This window comes from Solanum verrucosum, unplaced genomic scaffold, assembly GCF_900185275.1.
Source record: "Solanum verrucosum unplaced genomic scaffold, falcon-dt-bn FXZP01000228.1, whole genome shotgun sequence".
NCBI lineage: Eukaryota > Viridiplantae > Streptophyta > Magnoliopsida > Solanales > Solanaceae > Solanum > Solanum verrucosum.
This window is the reverse complement of record NW_026020210.1, coordinates 3,422,226-3,443,181: the sequence shown is the minus strand read 5'-3', so window position 1 is coordinate 3,443,181 and position 20,956 is coordinate 3,422,226. Positions and strand designations below refer to the sequence as shown.

The 20,956-nt window shown below is 32.1% G+C and overlaps 2 protein-coding genes and 1 pseudogene across 2 annotated transcripts; 2 read left to right on the top strand and 1 right to left on the bottom strand.

Moving 5' to 3' along the window:
• The first annotated feature begins 1,601 nt into the window (after window positions 1–1,601).
• LOC125830308 (mediator of RNA polymerase II transcription subunit 6-like) lies at window positions 1,602–7,606 on the top strand. The gene is made up of 5 exons (XM_049509510.1): window positions 1,602–1,926; window positions 3,368–3,542; window positions 4,711–4,780; window positions 6,935–7,044; window positions 7,350–7,606. The coding sequence occupies exons 1-5, from the start codon at window positions 1,676–1,678 to the stop codon at window positions 7,497–7,499; spliced, it is 756 nt and encodes a 251-aa protein (XP_049365467.1). The 5' UTR covers window positions 1,602–1,675; the 3' UTR covers window positions 7,500–7,606.
• A 1,208-nt stretch (window positions 7,607–8,814) lies between these two features.
• On the bottom strand, window positions 8,815–10,223 carry LOC125830383 (profilin-1). Its single transcript, XM_049509566.1, has 3 exons — window positions 10,018–10,223; window positions 9,334–9,471; window positions 8,815–9,206 (listed from the first exon to the last, which is right to left on the bottom strand). Exons 1-3 carry the CDS (start codon window positions 10,144–10,146, stop codon window positions 9,072–9,074), a joined length of 402 nt encoding a protein of 133 aa, XP_049365523.1. The 5' UTR covers window positions 10,147–10,223; the 3' UTR covers window positions 8,815–9,071.
• A 7,379-nt stretch (window positions 10,224–17,602) lies between these two features.
• On the top strand, window positions 17,603–18,717 carry LOC125830490 (uncharacterized; annotated as a pseudogene).
• Window positions 18,718–20,956: the final 2,239 nt, after the last annotated feature.

The following is a 20,956-nucleotide window of genomic DNA, read 5'->3' as shown; positions in this document are numbered from 1 at the left end:
TTATCCGTGCAACTGCTCGTGGAATGAAGGCAGGAAATCCAATAGCCACCCAAATGAAAGCACAAGTCTCCGAAGCACTAGACGAGCCGTCCAACTTAAGACGATCCGTCTAGTAGCTCGTGAAGATCTCTAGTGAAAAATAGACCCACACTGTCTAAGTGTGGGATCACAGAGGGTTTGACGAGCCGTCTAGTCTTAGACGAGGCATCACCAGAAGTGTTGCGACAATACAGTCCTACTTCGAGTAGGACTTGTTTTCACAAACTATTTTAATTTTTTTAGGGTTTATTTTTTAACATTACCTTTTATTGTTCATTTTTATTCTTTGAGACATTGGGAGCAAAGAGAAACGATGGTTTCCAATTTCAAACACTTTGATTTGTCGATTACTTCGAATCAAAACTTTGTGATCATGATTGAATGTTGATAATCAAGAATCTTTTGGTTTGCTAATATTGTAAGTTCTTATATTATGCTTTCAATAACATCTTCTGCTTGTTTTCTTGAAACAATGAGCGGCTAAACACCACAACTAGGGTTGCGGAAACCATGACTAAAACATAACTACATATTCAAAATACGAGTAACGTTTAGATGTTAATTGCACATGTTTATTCTACTTTCATAATGGTTGCTTTCTAATGAGTGCACGCATTAGAATCCGCTTGCATTTACCACTTGTTCGAGAGAAAAGGGACAATTAGAAAAAAGTTAGAATCATAGATGAATATGTATTATTATCAACGGATAGTTACTTGTACAAGAATCTAGAGTGAATGAAGGTCATGAGGAACGTAATCCTAGTCTCGTTAAATCACTAACTAAAATATTGAAACTACTGTGTACTCTTACTAACTATGAAACTGAATTAAGCATTGGTCACTTAACTCAAACAACCCAATATTTAATTTCAGCAAATTACTTCTTTTGAAAATATTAACCACAATTGAATAAGAGCGTCAATAAGGTTGTTTCTGTAGTAAATTCCCCGTGGGATCGACCTCAACTTCAGTTGAGTTCTATAATTGACTTCGACCGTTTATACTTCTTAATTGAAGTGTAAATTTGCACGTATCATGTACCAATCCATGTGTTTTCTTGATACTATTCATGCTATGCCACTTGACATAGTCTGATTGCAGGGTCAGTAATGGTTCATAGATGAAGACAAAGATGATCTACGATAGCTTTCATTTTTCCTCCCTAATGGTGAGAGTTGTTTTGTATTTTCTTGATATATTGTATTTTTTAGTAGCTTTTGTACCTGTTTAGACGAGTTCCTCATGGGAGAATTTTTTTGATTAATTGTATAAAGCTTTTATTAAAGATTGATGTTTTCATAAAAGTTTTCGATATTAAAACGGTCTCCTTATAAATCATTTATTTTCCTCATGTTTTAACCTATTTGGGGTGGTAAGAGTTCTCCTATCTAGTTGCTAGAGTAAAGTACCGCAAAGTCTGATGTATTAAATCGTGATTAATCATAATATTATATCACTTAAAACTTCAAATTTTATTGCAAGTTTATCATTCAAATTATTAATGTACAACATTAGTGTAGAATGAAGAATAAGATAATTTATTTAAATATTATACTCATTAAAATTGAGAATCCATTTAGTTATGCTCATTAGTGAATAAGCCAGTTGACTGTTAAAACAAGCCAACGCCGGAGATGACGACGACACCGATGATGCCGCCGATGGGGGATGCAAACTTTGACGGCGGAGCACCGGCCTTACCGCCGCAACCCGGGACTGACATGACGGGAATATGCTTCAGGGACCAGTTATGGCTGAATACGTATCCACTGGACCGAAACCTAGTATTTGACTATTTTGCTCTCTCTCCATTCTACGACTGGACTTGCAACAATGAGCAACTACGATCACGATCAATTCATCCACTCGATATTTCTCAGCTCTCGTATGATTTTTTTATCTTTGAATTCCTCTGCATTTGTTCAATTTGATTCCTCTTTTACTTTTATATCATCTTTTTCCCCAAACTAGGGTCCTGTTCACCTAAGCATAGAATTATTGAAGGAAAAAAAAATAGTTTGTTAAATTGCCCCATGAGATTTGCTGAAAGTTTGAATATTGAGCGGTTTCCTGTTATTAGAAAGAGACATTGAAAAAACTAGCTCATGAGGTGTGGATAAACCAATTACACATTGTGGGACAATTTAACTCCAGGGGAATGGTTGAATTTGTGTTTTTCCTATTTGTGGATAAATATGTTTGAAGTAACTAACGGTGTCTATGTGAGGTTCACATAGCCAGATGAGTATATTATAGAAGCTAATGGGCGGATTGCATATAGGGGATTTACATAGCCGGAGTAGTGATTATTTGATATGGTAGAAGCAGGGGCGGCTTAACATAATTTGTGGCCTAAAGCGAAATTTTTATTAGAGGGCCTAAAATCTATATAAATTTTATCTATATCTATTTATTTTTCTAAATTTCTAGACGTAAATTACTACTTAATATCTTTTATATAAATGATTTTTCAAAACATTTTTTTTTAATTATTAGTAGTAAGATTTTATCAATTCAACATTGAAAAACATCATTTTATTGAGACAATTATTATATGAATTATTAACACAATTTTATAAGTAATAAGTTGATAAACTTTAAAGATAAGAGTTAGAATCATAGAATTTGATTCAAAAAGTTGATAACTTGGTATACCTACTTTAATATGAAAATTAACAAATAAATTTTAAAAAAAATTGTAATGCACTTTGTTCAACACTTTTCGACTATTGATTCATATTTTTGAGAGTGTATTACTCTAACTATCAAAGATTTGAAGAAATAGAGTGCAAAAAGAGTTACAAAGGATAAATAATGTGAGTGTTAACAAAGAAAATGTAAGAATCCAAAGCAATGTTTCCTTAATTTCTTCTATTTGAATGGGGTTAAGATACATAATTTTTTATTTATAAAAATTTGAGGCCCCCAATTTTGCCAATGCCTAAAATTTTACAGGCAAGAGCCGGCCCTGGGTAGAAGTAATATTGAGTTTAAAACATTTCTATAGCCTTTTATCTTCCTTTTTACTCTTTCCTTTTGCAATGGGTGGGGGAGGGAAGAGGGGAGAAGGTGTGTTGGATGAGATAACTATGTGTAAATGTTCAAGTTGGTGGAAATAGATTCTCAAGGAGAATTAATAGTTCATTTTTTTATATTATTCTCTATAATTTGTGCAAAGTTTTTATTTTTTCATAAAATACATTTGACACTGTTTTAGGACTTTCTGATAGCTGAGCTAAAGTTTCACTATTTAAATTTCTGGTCTTTGGTAAACATATGCACAGCTAACCATGCGATTCACTTATTATATGCTAATTGCTCTGCAGGAAAATGACAGGCAGTGAATATATGCTGAGTGAAGTTATGGAGCCTCATCTCTTTGTCATCCGTAAGCAAAAGAGGGATGGCCCCGAGAAGGTCACACCGATGCTGACTTATTACATCTTGGATGGTTCAATATACCAAGCACCACAGCTCTGCAATGTGTTTGCAGGTCGACTGGTTAGTATTCTCTTCTTAGTGCACCTTGGTACATGATTTATATTAATAGGTAATATTTTTTCACTGTTTGTATCTGTGTTCTTGTTAATCATCATTATAATGTTCGATTAATAAGAATTTATTTAAGACATATTATATAAGTGCATGTAGTATATCAACCAATAGGGAGGTCCCTTGATCAGTATTTTGTCATCTAGACCCCGAAGCTTACCTGAATAGATAATGGCGGATAGAGATTTTCTTATTTTTTGATAACCAGAAATCTCCAAGGGGCAATGGTTTAAATACAAGGCTTTTGGCTGTAGCAGGAAACAAACTTGTGATTAGGGATGACAATGGGGTGGAGCAGTTGTGGGGCGGGGCGGTTATAGTGTTTGCGGCGCAGTGCGGTACAGCGGCAGAGCTTTTGCGGGGCAGGGCGGATACAAAATATACTTTTTTTAAATCATGCGGGGTGGGTATGTGGGTTGTGAATTTTTCTTTTGAACTTAAATTAAAGGAAAGGGTAAAACCCAAAATACTACAGCAAAACTACATCAAACGTTAATAGAGAATGGTATTGTTCTCTTTTTTGAATGTAGTTTATGCAAAAAGTTGGGGTCTTTTGGTGTTATAGCTACTGTATCAAGGATTTATAGACAGTTGACAGTTCTTATGCAGTTGAATTTTGCACAACTTGATTCAAAATGAAAGTTGAATTTTGCTTGTCCAATTCCAAAAAAAAATTAAGTAAATTTGTTATTGACATTTGAATTTGTTTCTTCATGAAGTTGCATTTGTTAGTTCAACATTAGCAGTAGATTGATAGCTGGTATATTTTTTAATTTAAATAATAATAAATTATGTGGGGTGGGCTTATGCTGGGCAGGGCGAAATCTTTGCGGGTTTATGTGGGTTTTCCCCTCCCCGCCCCATTTGCCATCCCTACTTGTGATGTGTGCCTAACCCACATCACATCATGTGCTCTTACTGCTAGACCAAAGCCATGTGAACATGAAAATCTGTGATTTGGTTGTATATGTATTCCAGCAGAGGTCACTCGATATTTTGTATCTGTACTAATTCAAAGATCTTGTTTTCTTGCATAATGTGATATTAGAGAATTGTCTGTACTTGCTGCTTTTCATGTTGAAAATTGATCTCCTCTCTTAATTCATTTATTTGACAGGGACGTGGTTTATATCATATATCAAAAGCTTTCAGTTTTGCATCTTCAAAGTTGGAAAAGACTGGATATGGTATCTTGACATCCCCTTTTCCCCTTTCTTGTGGTTCTCTTTCTTATTGTGTTTTCTTGGGTATGCTTGGTTGGGATGGGTGATGGGGACTTGTCTAATGAGAACTTGATACCGCAAATATCAAAAATATTAGCTGAAGCAATACTACAATAGTATTGGTGGTTTTGTTTTATTGTCTCTATTGTGTGTTGAAGATAGGTAACTCACTTGAATATCTTCTGGTGAATGTAGAGTTGCTGAATCCCCTTTTCCATTTCCCTTTTGTGGTATTCTACTTGTGTTTGTTCGGTTGATTGTTCAATAATTATTAAATATTTTCTTTTAGAGTTGGACTGTCACAATATGCATCACCCTTTTTTTTTTTCTGTAAGGTGCTAGTATCATGTGTTGTAATTACTCCTATACATAATGTCCATCCAATTTTACACTACTGTAGATCAGTCGCTACTAGTTTGATGCTCTATGATTTTCATGCTATTTGTTAGTTCACATCATCTCCATGACTCTTCCAATTTTGAAGATATCCCCTAGTGTATATTAGCCCACAACATCATATTCCTAACATGATTCAAAATCAGTAAGTTGTTGTTTAACACTAACATGGAGGAGAGAAGCTCCTATAAGCATGGCAACTCTTGTCAAAAGTCGCCCTGTGTAACTTTGGAGGTGTTCTTATATTCTTTGATATGAGGATCTGCAAAAACCTATTCAATTTCTAATTTGATATGAGGATCTGGAAAAATAAGTTTTTAATTGATGTAATTAAAGAAAAAGTTAGGCACATGATGATCAACACCCATTCTTGATTTTGTTTTTTTGGAGATGTTAATATGAGGGCTAAAAATGAACTAGTTGAAATTATGCTCTCTTTAAGAGATGTTTGTCACAACTGGAAACTAAACAAAGTACGTTCTGACCATCCTTCTTGAAGACCCCAAAAAAGAAAATCTGAATGATGGGAAGTAGTGAGATCAAATATGTTGTTAGAAGTGCTTTAGTTCCTTGCAAGGGAATCTCCAAAAAAACAAAAATTATTTAAACTGCATTCCTGATTGTGATACATTTCCATTTAGTATTCTGTCTAAGGAGCTTGAATTGGACATCTCTGTGTATAGTATCTTTCATGGTTATGTTTTGACAAGAATAGTTGAAGTTTGATTTGAATCTCTATCAAGGTGTCAAATCCTAGGTGTAGATTGTTCAGATCAATGATTCACATGCTCTTCTTTACATTTAAGCTATGTTGCTCGGACTCGGGTGTGGATCTAGAGGTCGGATTTGTCATCACATAAACTTTAGGATTCGGGAGAATGGATCCGATTGCAGACACGGGTGTTGGATATGGCTAGAAATATATAAAAATAATATTACAACAATTAGTTATTTAAGAATGGTAAAAATTATCCAAGGGTGTGGCCTAGTGGTCAATGTAGTGGTGGAGAACCATGATGTCTAAGGTACAATTCTGAGTGGAGACAAAAAACACTAGGTGATTCTTCTCATTTGTCCTAACCTTGGTGGACAAAGTTACCTAGTACCGGACTACATGTTACTAGTTGGAGGTGGTAGGTATCTCATAGAATTAGTCGAGGTGCATGAAAGCTAGCCAGAACACCACGGTCATAAAAAACAAATTGGTGAAAATTAACTTATATATGATTAACAAGGTAATTTAAATCCTTATTGTTTATTAAGTATAATGAAAAATGAGTATTGCATAGTTATAAATTGATCTAAATATAGTATTACTTATCTTAGGATTAGGGGATATGGTAGGAGTATGGGTTCAGGTGTTTGGATATAACTAATAAATGCATATTACGACGCATAAAGGTTTATATTTCAACAATTAGTTGAATTTATTAAATTTGAGCTAGTATAGATATACTTCGTTTTAAACACTTGTTGTAGTACTTATGTCTATATATGATATGCCTATACTAGAACTAAATACCCGATTAACATATACTTCTTGCGCATAGGTGTAGTCAAAGCACCCAAGTTAGGTTGACCAAATCGGGTGTGGATCCCACACCCATGTCGTGTCAACACGGGTGCAGCAAGGATTTTGAAGAGTCCAATCAACATAGCATATAAGTATAGTGTTTTTATATTCTGTAACTTCATTCCAATCTGTGTGTGTTCCTTTCCCAGTGGCTTCTGAAAATGAGAGGTCAGCATCTGAATCTAAGGCTGCTAAGGAGACCATTGACTTCAAGGAACTTAAGCGAGTTGATCATATTCTTGCTTCCCTACAACGCAAGGTAACTGTAATTTCTTAGTGTAGTGCATCTGGATGGTGCTTTTGACGTCGGACTGTTAATTCATTATGATGATATTTAATGTTTTATCAAAGGTTAATGTTTCATATTTTTATGCTATGTTGCTCGGACTCTTCAAAAACGTCAACAGGTGTGTGGCGGATCCTCCAAAAGTAGTGCATTTTTGGAGGATCCACTACGGATGCAACAATATTCTTGACGAGTCCTTGCAACATAAAATTGTATAATTTTACGAAGTTTGTGTTCACATTAGAGAAGTATCTGAAAGTGACAATAATCTCTTGCAGCTACCACCAGTACCTCCGCCCCCACCTTTTCCGGAAGGTTATGTGCCACCTTCCACAGCAGAGGCCTCTGAAAACCAGCAAGCAGAAACCCAGTTGCCTCCAGTTGATCCCATTATCGATCAAGGCCCGTCTAAGAGAATGAAAGTATGACAGAACGACTGTCTAAGCACTTGGTGGCTGAAAAAAGTTAACGATTCCTGAGATGGTCCAGAGTGATCCTTTCAGAAGATTTCTGTAAATTATGTAGTGTAAAATCTATGTTAGGTCAGAACTTGCCATGTAGTCAGGTATGATCCATGTCAAGGATACATATCACCTGTATGGCCATATAATGTTGTTACATTAGTTCAGGAAAAATTGGTAAATAGCCATTTCTAATACATGGTATCAATATTAGTTTTCAACATCTTTGTTGCTGTCGTTGTTATTGTAACACCTCGTTTCGAGCTAAGTTTTGATCCGTTCTATGTATGTAGTTAGACTCGAACCCAATGAAAACAATTGTACCTAGATGAAAAGGTCAATACTTAAGTTTGAGAAGTGTGTTGGATGTGAATTAAGGTCATAAGGAACCTTTAACACAAAGTTGAGTTGAAAGGTTCTTTACCGATTAAGTTTTTTTATAAGCTCATATAAGGACCAACTTCAAATAAGCATATCTCCAAGAATATCAAAGAGTTATGTGGCCCATTAGTTATAAAATTAAAGGTCTATGATTCTATTTTTCACACATCAAATCGTTCATCATTTGGACCTTTTTACAAAAAGTTATGATCGATTTATTGTAAACCGTATTCCCAGAATGTCTACCAAACTTTGGACCGCAGAATGTGTTGTCCGCACTAATGGTACTGCATCATGCCTTACTTAATCACCCCTCACAATTATTTCTTTGGTCTACCTCTACATCTCCTAAATTCATCCATAATCAACCTCTTACACCTCCGCACTGAGTCATTCATGCATCTCCTCATCACATTTCCAAACCATGACGTTCTATTTTTGTCAATCATGACATTCATATCCAATCAAATCATATTTTGTTGGCTTGGTTAGAGATGAATTAAGAATTTGAATCTTATGGTCATGACTTTGGAATGCCACTAAACAAACTGATCTTTTGAGTTACTAGATTAAAAGTTATTATTTATGCATATTTAGACGAGACTTGGTAGCTGCATTAAGTATACTATAACTTAAACTTCCTTTTCACAAAAATAAAAAAATGTTCCTTTTGTCTTTATTTTACAAAAAACTGATCTTGTATCCTGTATAATATAAGAAAACCGAGTTTGCTGCTCCAATCATTACCAAACTAATACCTATTTTGTTTAGTACTTCAGATGCTTATATTATGTATAATGTTAATCCCATAGTGAATCAATTCCAACAAGCCTTTCAAACTAGCACTATAGTAGTCATTCTATCATAGACATGGAATTCAATTTGTTGTAGCCATTATATCTTAGACAAAAAATTGCTTTTAGACTTGCAATAAAATGTCTACAAAATGCTGAATACACAATATTGTTGAAGTAAACTTTATAACAAAAAAAAAGGGAAATATATATAGCAACCCTAAAAGAGAAAATGTCTCATGCTGCTTCTTATTTTCCCAAAAACAAAAAAATTCCAGAGCCAATTTGACCCTAGAAAATACATATGCAATCACAAAATACAACAAAATTCAATTATGCAATAATCAATTTTATTAGAGACTAATTAATATCCCTGATCAACAAGGTAATCACCAATTTTCTCAACCACCATGTTGCACTGTCCTGGAGTCACTGGTTCCTCATAGACACCAAAAATCAGTGCCTGGGCAGTCTTCTTAATAGTTATTCCACCAGCACCCTACACCAAGAAAAAACAAAAAATTTACAATCAATAAAAAAATAGATATTAAATTAATTACAAAAACATCGTCGCAAAGGTTCAATCAAATTCATCAGATTTAAATCTTGAATTCTTCGAAGGATACCTTTTTCCCACGGATAACAGCTCCAGGTTCTCCTTGGATGACCATGTATTTTGTCCCGGCAAGGAATAGACCAGTTGGAGCTAGATGTCCAGGTTCATCAAAATCTTTCATGATGTTAGTGATCTCCTCTGCTTTAAACTAGATACACAAAATCACATTACATAAGCAATAATGAAAAAATGTACAAACACAAATAATGAGCAAACCAAAGGGTTGAAATGATATAAAAGCATTAACAATTAATTATATATCAACCTCAAATTCATTGCAATTCGTTATATTAATTGATCTCTATATCCATTTCGCAAAAAAAAAAAAAAAAAAAACTTGAAACAAATTTTGGGATTCCATCACTATCATTTTTATTGTCAAATCAAACAGAGGTAGTATCGATCCATCAATAGATCATGTGATTTTCCTAAGTGAGTGAATTTACAAGGATGTTATAAATCTCTAGTGAACATATTCTCCTAAATGTCCATTGAATTTCATCATGAAATCAAGATCGAATCTTACTTCTTATAGAAAATGTAATGATCAATGACAGATCTAACTAAACACAAAAGATCTAAACCCAAAAATGAGAAAATAAAAAGAGAAATTACATGTTTGACAATGATCATATGTTAGTAATAACACAATATATAGGACTCGTGATCGTGACAAAATATACAAGATTCATACCTTAGGGAAATTGGGACTCTGAGCCCAGACACTACCATCGAACCCGAGGATGGCTGCAGAAGAGAGATGGCGACCAGTACCTTCAATGTCACACATCAAGTGATCATCTACATAGGTTTGCCACGACATGTTTCTTTATTTTTTGATTTTTTTTTAACTGTAAAGTTATGTTGTTGTCTTGTCTCTTTGTTCTTATTTTTTTTTCTTATGATAGTAAGCTTTGTTTTAAATTGATTAAAATTGAAGAGAGAAGTGAGTATAAATAGGAAAAGAGAAAGAATAGTAGCCTTGGATTGGACGTGATTACATGAGTACCATTCACGTTGCTCATAAATTCTCTTGCTTACCATCATTTCTGTTAAATTTGGTCACCACTCACTACTCATGTGCCTCAACTAACATGCATCATTATTCACCACCCACCTCATCACACCCAAAAAAAAAATAAAAAATAAAAATAAAAAAAAATAAAAAAAATAAAAAAATAATAATAAAAAAAATAATAATATATATATATATATATATATATAAGGATGTTCTGGTCAATTTGCATGTATTTTCATCCTTGTATTGTTTGATTAGATATAGAGTATACGATAGTAGATTTTAAATTTACGCCCTTATATTGTTTGATTAGATATATAGCATATGATGGTAGATTTTAAATTTACATCCTGTTTGATTAGATATAGAGTACATGATGATAGATTTTCAATGACATAATACGTAAGTGCAACTTTTAACTTGATCTCGTTTCACATTTATTTTCTTCAACCAGTGGCGGCTCAAGCTAATTAGTGGCCTAAAGCCCAAAATAAGTTGGAGGCCTAAATTTTAATTATTTTTTTATATCTGAGATTCAAGTTATTTCTTTCTTTTTAAGAAAAAATATATATTTTTTTTATGATTTTAAACTAAAGATATATATATACCAAATATTTTTTAATCTTGTGGTCTTAAACATATCATGTGAAAGTTAAATTTAAAAATTGATCCATAAAAAAGAAACATTCTTTAATGTTTCGAAACAAATTAAAACATTATTTATTTATTTTTGTTAAAAAGAGCTTAAGGTAATTTTATTATTACTAAAAAATTAGGCCCTTCGATTTTGGGGCCTAAGGCATATGCCTCATTTTTAAAGGCATTGAGTCACCCCGGCCTTCAACTTCGGGTGTGCACAAGTAGACACTTAAACTTGTATAAAGTTGAACAAATAGACACTTGTGTCCTACGTGACATAATACACATAGGACATCATATAGGACATAAATTTTCATGTAGGATATGCAACGTAAAACATGTATGTCTATTTGTTCAACTTTATATAAGTTTAAGTGTTTTCTTGTATACACCCAAAGTTGGAGGGCATAACTATGAATTAAACCAAGTTAAATGAATATTTGCATCCTTATATTATTTGATTAGATATATAAAGTATACGATGGTAGATTTTAAATTACATTCATATATTGTTTATAAAGTATACGATGATGACAGATTTTAAATTTGTATCCTTATATTGTCTGATTAGATATGAAGTATATGATGATAGATTTTTTAAAATATGAAGATGGTCCAAATATGCTTTTAAAATATTTGGAATAAAGCAAATATTGTTATTTCATTAATAGTATAGTTTACAATATGTCTTAACCTAGGAGTATACAAACAAAATCGCACCAAACTGAATTTTTGGTTGTTGTTCATTTGATTTGATTTAGTATTAGAAAAAAGAAATCAAACTTATGTTGTTGCGATAGGATATGGTTGTTCCAATATTTTTTGTTTACTGCACTGATTTTCTTAATAAAAATTACAACTATTAGAAATAAAATATAATTTCCTCATATTAGAAAATCAATACTAGCTATAAATAAGGGTTGTTGGAATAACTATTATCATATGGCAATAACAGAAGTTGAATTTTAATTTGAACAATATTTGAGTGATGAAATTATATCCATCAGGGATGAATAATAAAGATTTTGAATTTTAACTTTTTAGTGGGTTAGATATAGGTGGACGGGTTAAAATGGGTTAGAAGATTAAATTGAAAAAAATTATTTGTACCACATATAAGTGCTACATAGAAAAATTAAGGAGAGACATGAGGATTAAATGCAGTAAGGGAATATATATATATATATATATATATATATATATATATATATATATATATACCTTAAAGTTTGATATAAAGGACAAATACATTCAAGATATGAGCATTTAACGTTGTAGAGTAAATATAATTTTTTTTAGAAAAAAAGTGTAAATATGACCTTGAAATTGAATGAAAAAAGAAAAATATGTTGAGAAGTATAACAAATGACAATTATAACTTATTTATGAAAGTAAATGGATAAATATGACTTTTTTTCAATTAAACAATTTTTGTATACTCCCGTCTTTAATTATTCCCTAATTGATTCTACAATAAACTTTTTGACATGCTAATTATTTGAGTTTGTCTATAAAAATACAATTTTTATGTATTTATAAATGTGAAAAAAAATAATTGCAGATTGCGTCAGAGGTTAAATAACACAAGCCGTGAAAATTTGCAAAACAAAGATAAAAATCTTTTGGGTATTTTTAGGCATATTATGGTAGAGTATTTTCTCTTATTATATAAGAGACCGTTCGTGCTGAAGCAGCTGCTTCAGCGTGTTTCGAAAAAAAAAAATTAAAATTTATTTCTTCTGTTCTTCTTTGACATTAAATAAGAGACAGTTCGTGCTGAAGCAGGCACGTCTTCATTGACGTGCTTGCTTCAGCGTGTTTCGAAAAAAAAAATTAAAAAATTATTTCTTCTATTCTACTTCGACCGTTCGCGCTGAAGCAGACATGTCTCCATTGACAGCCTGCTTCAGCATGTTTCAGAAAATAAATATTTAAAAATTATTTCTTTTGTTCTACTTTAATTTACTTAGTGTATAATGTTTTCGAAATAGTAGCAAACAAGTCTTCGTTGACGTGCCTGCTTCAGCGTGTTTCAAAAAAAAATTAAAAATTTATTCCTTCTATTCTACTTTGACAGTTCGCACTGAAGCAGACACGTTGCCATCGACGTGCCTGCTTCAGCATGTTCGGAAAAAAATTTAAAAATTTATTTCTTTTGTTCTACTTTAATTTAATTAGTGTATAATATTTTCGAAATCCGTTTTAGCTATGTGTTTAGTTTTGAATTTTTGAGACTTCACGCTGAAGCAGACACATCTCCGTCAATGTGCCTGCTTTAGCGTGTTTTGGAATTTTTTTTTAAAAAAATTACTTCTTTTATTCTACTTTAATTTAATTAGTATATAATTTTTTCGAAATTATGAAATTTGCTTTAGCTATGACTTTTAGTTTTAAATTCATATTCTTACTTATTGCTTATTATTTTGAATGTTGGTAATATTTGTTTATATCTTGTAACTATTTTGAGTAAAAAATCAACGATCGATGACGAAAAATACATTAATTATGGACATCTTAATGGACCTCTTCACAAAATTTGCGAAAACAAAAAGTAATTAACAACTTAAATATCTAAAAATCATATTAAAATTTAATCAACTTTCTAAATTTTACCTATATAACATAAATAAAAATAAAATTACTAAAATATTGGACCCATGCTAGCACATACAATAGTATTGTCTAGTAATATGTATATGATCGATATTTATAACAAAGCTTTCAATCATAAAATTAAAGGATATGGGCGTTCAACCACTTGATTGTAAGGAGAGAGGCGCTTTCGAAAGGCTAGAAACATAGGTAGAGCTAGGTGGGAATTCGTGGGTTTGGAAGAACCCAATAGATTTTTCATAGATTCTATATATGTACAAGAAAATTATACAAATATATTTGTATATTAACTCGTGAACCCCTAACAAAACTAATTGACAACTTAGACGTAAGGGGTCGTGGAAATGCTTTCCACGCAAGACTTGGTGGTTTGAATCCCACTATCAATAAAAACTAATTTAGAACCCTCAAACTCCTAATTCATGAGTGTGTGCGCATACGCCAACTATTTCCATGATTAACTTCTTCAAAATATTTTCAAATTTTGCTAAACTATTTTAGGATTCAACTCGCTTGAAAATCAAAATTAATTTGGTTCCTTTTTGATGAACAAATCATATTTGGCATACCAAAGTTATTTTGTTTCCTTTAATGGATTATGACGTTTTTCATCTCTTGCACTCCAATGATTATATAAACTAAAAAGTATTTTGTGCAAATTAAAATGGAAATTCAATAACAGCTCTATATAAAAGTTTGACTGATAAATAAAAGTATGTAAAAAATAGTTTAATTATTTCATTTATCAAGAAATAAAGTTGACCAAGATTCAAATTTACCATGTGCATATTAATAAGGGAAAATGCTTAAGTACCTCTAACCTATGCCCGAAATCTCAGAGACACATTTATACTATACTAAGGTCCAATTAACCCTCCCCCCCCCCCCCCCCCGAACTTATTTTATAAATAATTTTATATCCCTTTTCGGCCTACGTGGCACTATCTTCTGGTCCCAGCGCATGTTGACAATTTTTTCAAACTATCTGGTTGATAGTACCATGTAGGCCGAAAAGCGATAGAAAATTATTTATAAAATAAGATCAGGGGGTTAACAGGATCTTAATATAGTATAAGTGTGTCTCTGAGATTTCGGGCATAGATTGCGGGTACTTATGCATTTTCCCTATTAATAATAATGATTACTATAAGTATTTTAATTTATACATAAGGAAAACGTACTAATGTTTTTTTTTTTACATTCATACTCTTTCTTATTTTGGTTAATAAATACATTTCTTTTTCTTGATACATAAAACAACTAAAGTATTCATAATATATTTCTTAGAAAATATTATTCCACAATATTTGACAAGGAAAAATTACTAATGTTTGCCTTTTTTACATTCATACTCTTTCTTATTTTGGTTAACAAATACATCTCTTTTTCCTGGTACATAAAATAATTAAACTATACATAAATATATTTCTTAGAAAATATTATTACACAAATTTGTGTATGACTATTATTTATTTACTTTTATTACTTTTCCATTTTCAATACTCATTCGACCCTATAAATTTCACCACACCTTAATTCTCCTAACATAAGAAATCTTCCTAAACACATATTGAATAGTGAATTACTTGTGGTATCCATTAGAAATGATGAAGAATTTCTCTAGCCTAATTGCCTTCATATTTGTTCTTTTCATTGCTCTCGGTAAGTACTAGTTTCATCATTGCACCGCAGCTCAGATTAATTTCAATGTTTCTATTATTAACTTTGTTGTTGTTGTTGTTTTAATGCAAATGTAGGCATCAATACAAGGGGGACAAATGGAACAAGAGTTTGTTTGGTTCCACTTGAATATAATGTCCCTTGTGAGACAAGTGATTGTAATTCAAGATGCCTTTATAAATTTGGAGTAAAGGCACCTGGACCTGGTAATATTAAAGGACAAATTATTGGTGGAAATTGCATTGCTACATCTGGAAAATGTTATTGTTCTTTTTGTTGTGAGAAAGATTGTTCTTAAGTCTAATTAGTCTTATTAGTTTAATTTATTCATGATGTGATGAATTGTTATTTGAAAACATTATCAATTTAGGTTTACTTTTCTTTTGAAGTTCGTACTGTCTCGATTCTATTTTACTTAAACTTATGTTGATTTGACACTTTTTTTTGAGAATAATAATTACTAAAACTAAAACTTTCAATTAATGAACCAACACTAGTACTAATTCTATGAAGATACCCTCAAGAGGATCACGTTTTGAAGAAGTAGTCATACTTTTTGGTATGATGTCGCCGTTTGCAGTGGCTGCTATGGAAGCCAATTATTGAAGAGACTAGTATTATCTTCCACAACATCGACTTCTACTAGTTACTTTTTGTATAACCCTCACTCCCCTTTTTTGTGTAAGTGTGCTCAAGGGACCCTGTACTACTGCTTAATTAATAGAATAGTTTATCTTCTCCGACAAAAAATGATATAAGGGGTTTGCCTTCTGGGTCAAGCTCGTCGCACCAAGCTTGCCTAGTGCGGGTTACCTCTCCTATGTGGTTTGCGAGCTATTGCATAGGAGCGGGGGTTTTACCCTGTGCGCACCCAAAGGATAGCGGCTGCGGGTTTCTCTTGTCATAAAAAAAATGATATAAGAATACTATTGAATATCATCACACTCCTCTTTTAAATATTAATAAAATACAGGTTTAACCCAACCCAAAACGTTTACCTACCAACATAAACGATATTTGTTTTCTTTTCTTTTCATTTCCCACTTTTATCTCTTCGTTTTTTTCCTTCTCAAATTACACATGAGATTGAAGATTATCTGCTTCGAGTTGGACTGTCTTTTGACCACGAAGTTTGCATTGAAAGTAAGTCTTCATGTTTGCATCACATGCAACATTGAATCACATTGAAAGTAAGTCTTCATGTTTGCATCACATGCAACATTGAATCATTCTCGTCATTACAAATACGATTCAAAATTATATTTGACATAATCAAAATATTTTTTCTCAAACCCTAGTCACAAAAGATAACTTGATTTCTCAAATTTTAAAGAAATTACAGAAAAGGGCCTAAAATACCCTCGAAGTATTGGAATGGTACAAAACTAACCCCTCCCCCCCCCCCCACATCCACCTATTGGCTCCCAAATACCCTTCATATCCACCTTTGGGTCCAATTTTGGCCGCTTCTTTAACGACCTATCATTTAAAACTATTAATTCTTTTAATTACGTGACGCTCAATCATTGATTACAATTTAATTATTCAATATAACTTATAAACCCACCCATTATTAACTAAACCCACCCCAAACTTATAACTAAGCTCGATCCAATTTAATACACCCGCCCCAGATTACAATTGCTAATCTAATAAAAACAACCCTTCACCCTTCGTTCCCAATATACACTCCATATTTTTCAATATATTTTTCGATCTAAGATGTCAAAAAATACTTCCTAAATACACTCATCTGTGAAGATCTTAGATTGCAGGGGTAATTTTCTGATCACAATCTCGACTTCAACTCAAGTAAGAATTTTTGTGAACTTTATAATCTCAGTTAGGGTTTAGATTTTTATCTATGTTACTTGTTTTGTGATTCAATGTATATTTATGTTTATGCTGATATTTCATGTTTTCTATGCTTGTTTTGACGATTATTTATGGTGATACATGTGTTACATCATACTATATTGGTGTTTCGAGTTAGGGTCGTATATATATTGTTGTCTCAAGTTTGTTCCTTTCCGTCTTTATTTGTTGTCATTGTCTCTTTATTTTATAATTGTTTTTTATTTGAGAATTTATTAGTCAGACCTATTTATGGTTGTTGGGTATCAAATATTTTATTTGAATAGTCCCTTTTTGAATTCTAGGTATTGTATTACATATTTACATGTGTTTCCGTATGTAAAACTATACTTTGAAGCATGTGATCCCTATCCCTTTATCCTTGGTAGATTCCTTTGTTTTGTTTATGTTTTGTTGTTGCCTTATGGGGCCCTTTTCTCTTTCTTTTATTTCTATAATATGGCTTTCTTCAAAAATGGTTGAGAAGGTGGACTTGTTATTTAATTATGGAGGCAAGTGGGCACTGGCATTTCATGTTATTTACATTAATAATTGACTCGTGTTTGGAAGGAGTATGATCCAGATTTATTGTCATAAATAGACATATATATATATATGTGAAGAGCTCAATGAAAAGTTAGGTTTTAGAAAGGTCCAACAACTTCTACTCAATGGACCTTCTGAGAGGTATTATTTGATTAAGGCGGATTTTGACATAAGAACAGTACAAACATCATTGTCTACTGAGTCTAGGGGTACTTGAACTCTTTGATGTAGATGAGGGGGAGGATGTTGTTCTAGCTACTGACATCGACTACCATAATGAACCTTACCTTGTCACAGTAGTTGCTTCAACTGAAGGTGAATCGAGGAAGAAGAGGATAAAAATGAACCTTACCTAGTGATTACAATAGAGATAAATTGAAATACTTTAGGATGGAAAAGAAACGAGAAGATAATGAGAAACTAGACAACTTTTTAGAGTTGGAAAGGGATATAAGCTTTAAGAATCTTGATGAAGCTAAAAGAATTGTAAGCTACTACTCAATTACTAAGAAGGTTGCCCTTAGAGTTGATAAGTGTGACTATGTTAGAATTAGATATAGTTATATTGTTGGTTGTCCTTTTGTGTGTCTGATTCCTAAAGTTAAGAAAGGGAAAGGATTTGAAATTAATACCTTGCAAACAAAATATACATATCCAGAAGCATTCAAGAATAGAAAAGCTACTCAACAAGCTTTAACATATTATTTCAAGAAGAAAGTACAAAATAATCCCAAGTACAAGGTGATAGAAATAAGAAAGAATTTAAATGATAACTTTGCACTTAATATCAGCTATTCAAAAATAAAGAGGGTTAAAAGTCTTATGTTAGAAAGATTGAAGGGTATCTATGTTGATGATTTTAATAAGTTGGAGGTTTATGCTCAAGCATTGAGGGATAGCAATCTTGGTACTGATGTGGCTATAAAGATATCAAAAGAGGCTTTGTTGGAATATGGACAAAGAATTTTTTTGAGAATGTAAATGCATTCAAGCTTTGAAAAGTGTCTGAAGAGCTGGTTTGAGGCCATTTATAGGGTTAGATGACATCTTTTTAAAAGGAATGTTCAAGAGAATTTTATTGGCTGCACTTAGATGAGATTCAATGAAACATTTTTATCCACTTGATTGGACAGTGATGGATAGGGAAACTACTAGAACATGGAAATGGCTCATTGAGTTGCTGAGAAACTCATGATTGAAGTTGGTAGATGACGAAAGATTGACATTTATGTCTGATATGCAAAAGGTACTATAAGTGTTTAACAATTTGTGATTTTAGTTATTGTATACACTTGTACAATTTTCAGTTGTTATTCTATTTTTGCTTATTATTACAGGAGTTGATTGGTTTTGTTGGTGATTTACTTTCAAAAGCACAACATAGATGGTGTGCAAGGCACATAGAAGCTAATTGGTCCAAGTCTTGAAATTGTATTGTACAGATGAAAAAGTTATTTTGATGGTCTGTTTGGAGTACCTACGAAGAAGAATTTGAAGAGCAACTAAAGTCCATGGATTTTGTGTCTGAACAAGCAGCCAAAGATGTTCTATGTTATCTACCACAACGTTGGTGCAAGGCCAATTTTGAAATTATCTACAAAAAATACTCATGTGAAAATAATTTTACTGAGCCATTCAACAAATTAATTTTAAAATCAAGGGAAAATCAATTAATCAAAATGTTGGAAGACATTAGAATCAAGGTATTATCACTTTTTCATAAATGTTTAAAGTTGTCACTGTTTTTTCATAATATCTCAATATGTTTCATAATTTTCTCACTGTCTGATAAGTAATTCTAATTAATATGATAATTATGAGTAGATTTCACTATTTTTCATAACTATTTAAATTTAAAATAGTACTAATATATCAATCTGACTGTTATGTATAGCTATTGCTACTATTTTATGTAATTGTTTAATATAGTAATATCTCACTATATTTCATATATTTTTTAATGTATTAAGAATATATCTCAGTTATGTTGAGACTGTATATGGCATGTATAGATTATATATTTCACTGCTATGTATATGTTATGAAAATATTGAAACAACTTGAAAAAGGGGGTAAGAGGTTGACAAAAGATTATAGTTCATATTCCATAGAACTGTATAATTATTTTAGAATCATTGTACAATGTTGTCAAATTGTTGCTAATGGAGACTTAGGGTATGAGGTGGTTGAGGGGTATAGATAGATATGTTGCGAATCTCGCTAGAAAAAGTATACTTGTAGGACGGACATGGGATTGACAAAAATATCATATCCTCATGCTATTAAAGCATTTAGAACATAATAAACAAGAACCGTTGAATGAGATGCATTGGTGGTACTAAAAAAACGTACTTATTTGTGTACCAACATAAAATTCAATCTTTCTCAAGCTATGAAGCCATCATAAATCCGTAAATTGATTGGTATACCAAAAGCTAAGAGATTAAGGGAAAATGATGAGGCAAGAAAAATGGAGGTAATGTGGTAAAAGGTAGAAAGGGGTTACAAATGACATGTGAAAATTGCAGTGTAGTAGGACCTAATCAAAGAGACTTTCCTCTAATAAGTCACATTTTCATCAATTTTTAATTACTTACAAATGTATTTATTTATCTTACTCTTTCACAAATTTTATAGCTTTAAAGAGGAAGACAAGTTCTCAAAATGTGTCATATCAGCATCCCAACCAAATGAAGAAATTGAATCAGTCTTTATGCCAACTCTTGAATTTGTTGCATCTTTTAGTCAAAAAAAAAGCCATCAATCAATTCAGGTATTTAATGAGGCTCCTAGTCCTTCAAAATCAAAGAGAAAAGTTGTCTCAAAGGACAAAGTTTATATAATTTCAAAGAGATCTAAAAATAATGAAAAAGAAAAAAATTGTTGCACCTTCAAGTGCAACTGTTGATGAAGATGAAGTTGAAGTTGAAATTGAAGGTGGTATTGAATCTGAGAATGAAGAGACAATGGTTGGGCCTAGGGTGAAGTAAAAACTAGAGTTCAAATGAAGAAGCTGCAACAACAACCAATTGGTTCAAGAAGGATTAGATTCATAGGTGATGAAAGTGATTCTAGTATTTATGCTAATCTGTCATACTCATCAAAAAAATTGACATGAAAAGACAAAACATGTGTGACCTCAAATCAGTTGACAAAAGACAACGAGATAAAAATTAACAAGCTAAAGGCAAAGAGGGGCAAATATTAGAGAGTAGTTGTTGAGTTGTGATTTTAAATTATTGTTTATTATGTAATGGCATAGTGCAGTTTCTTAGTTTGCTAT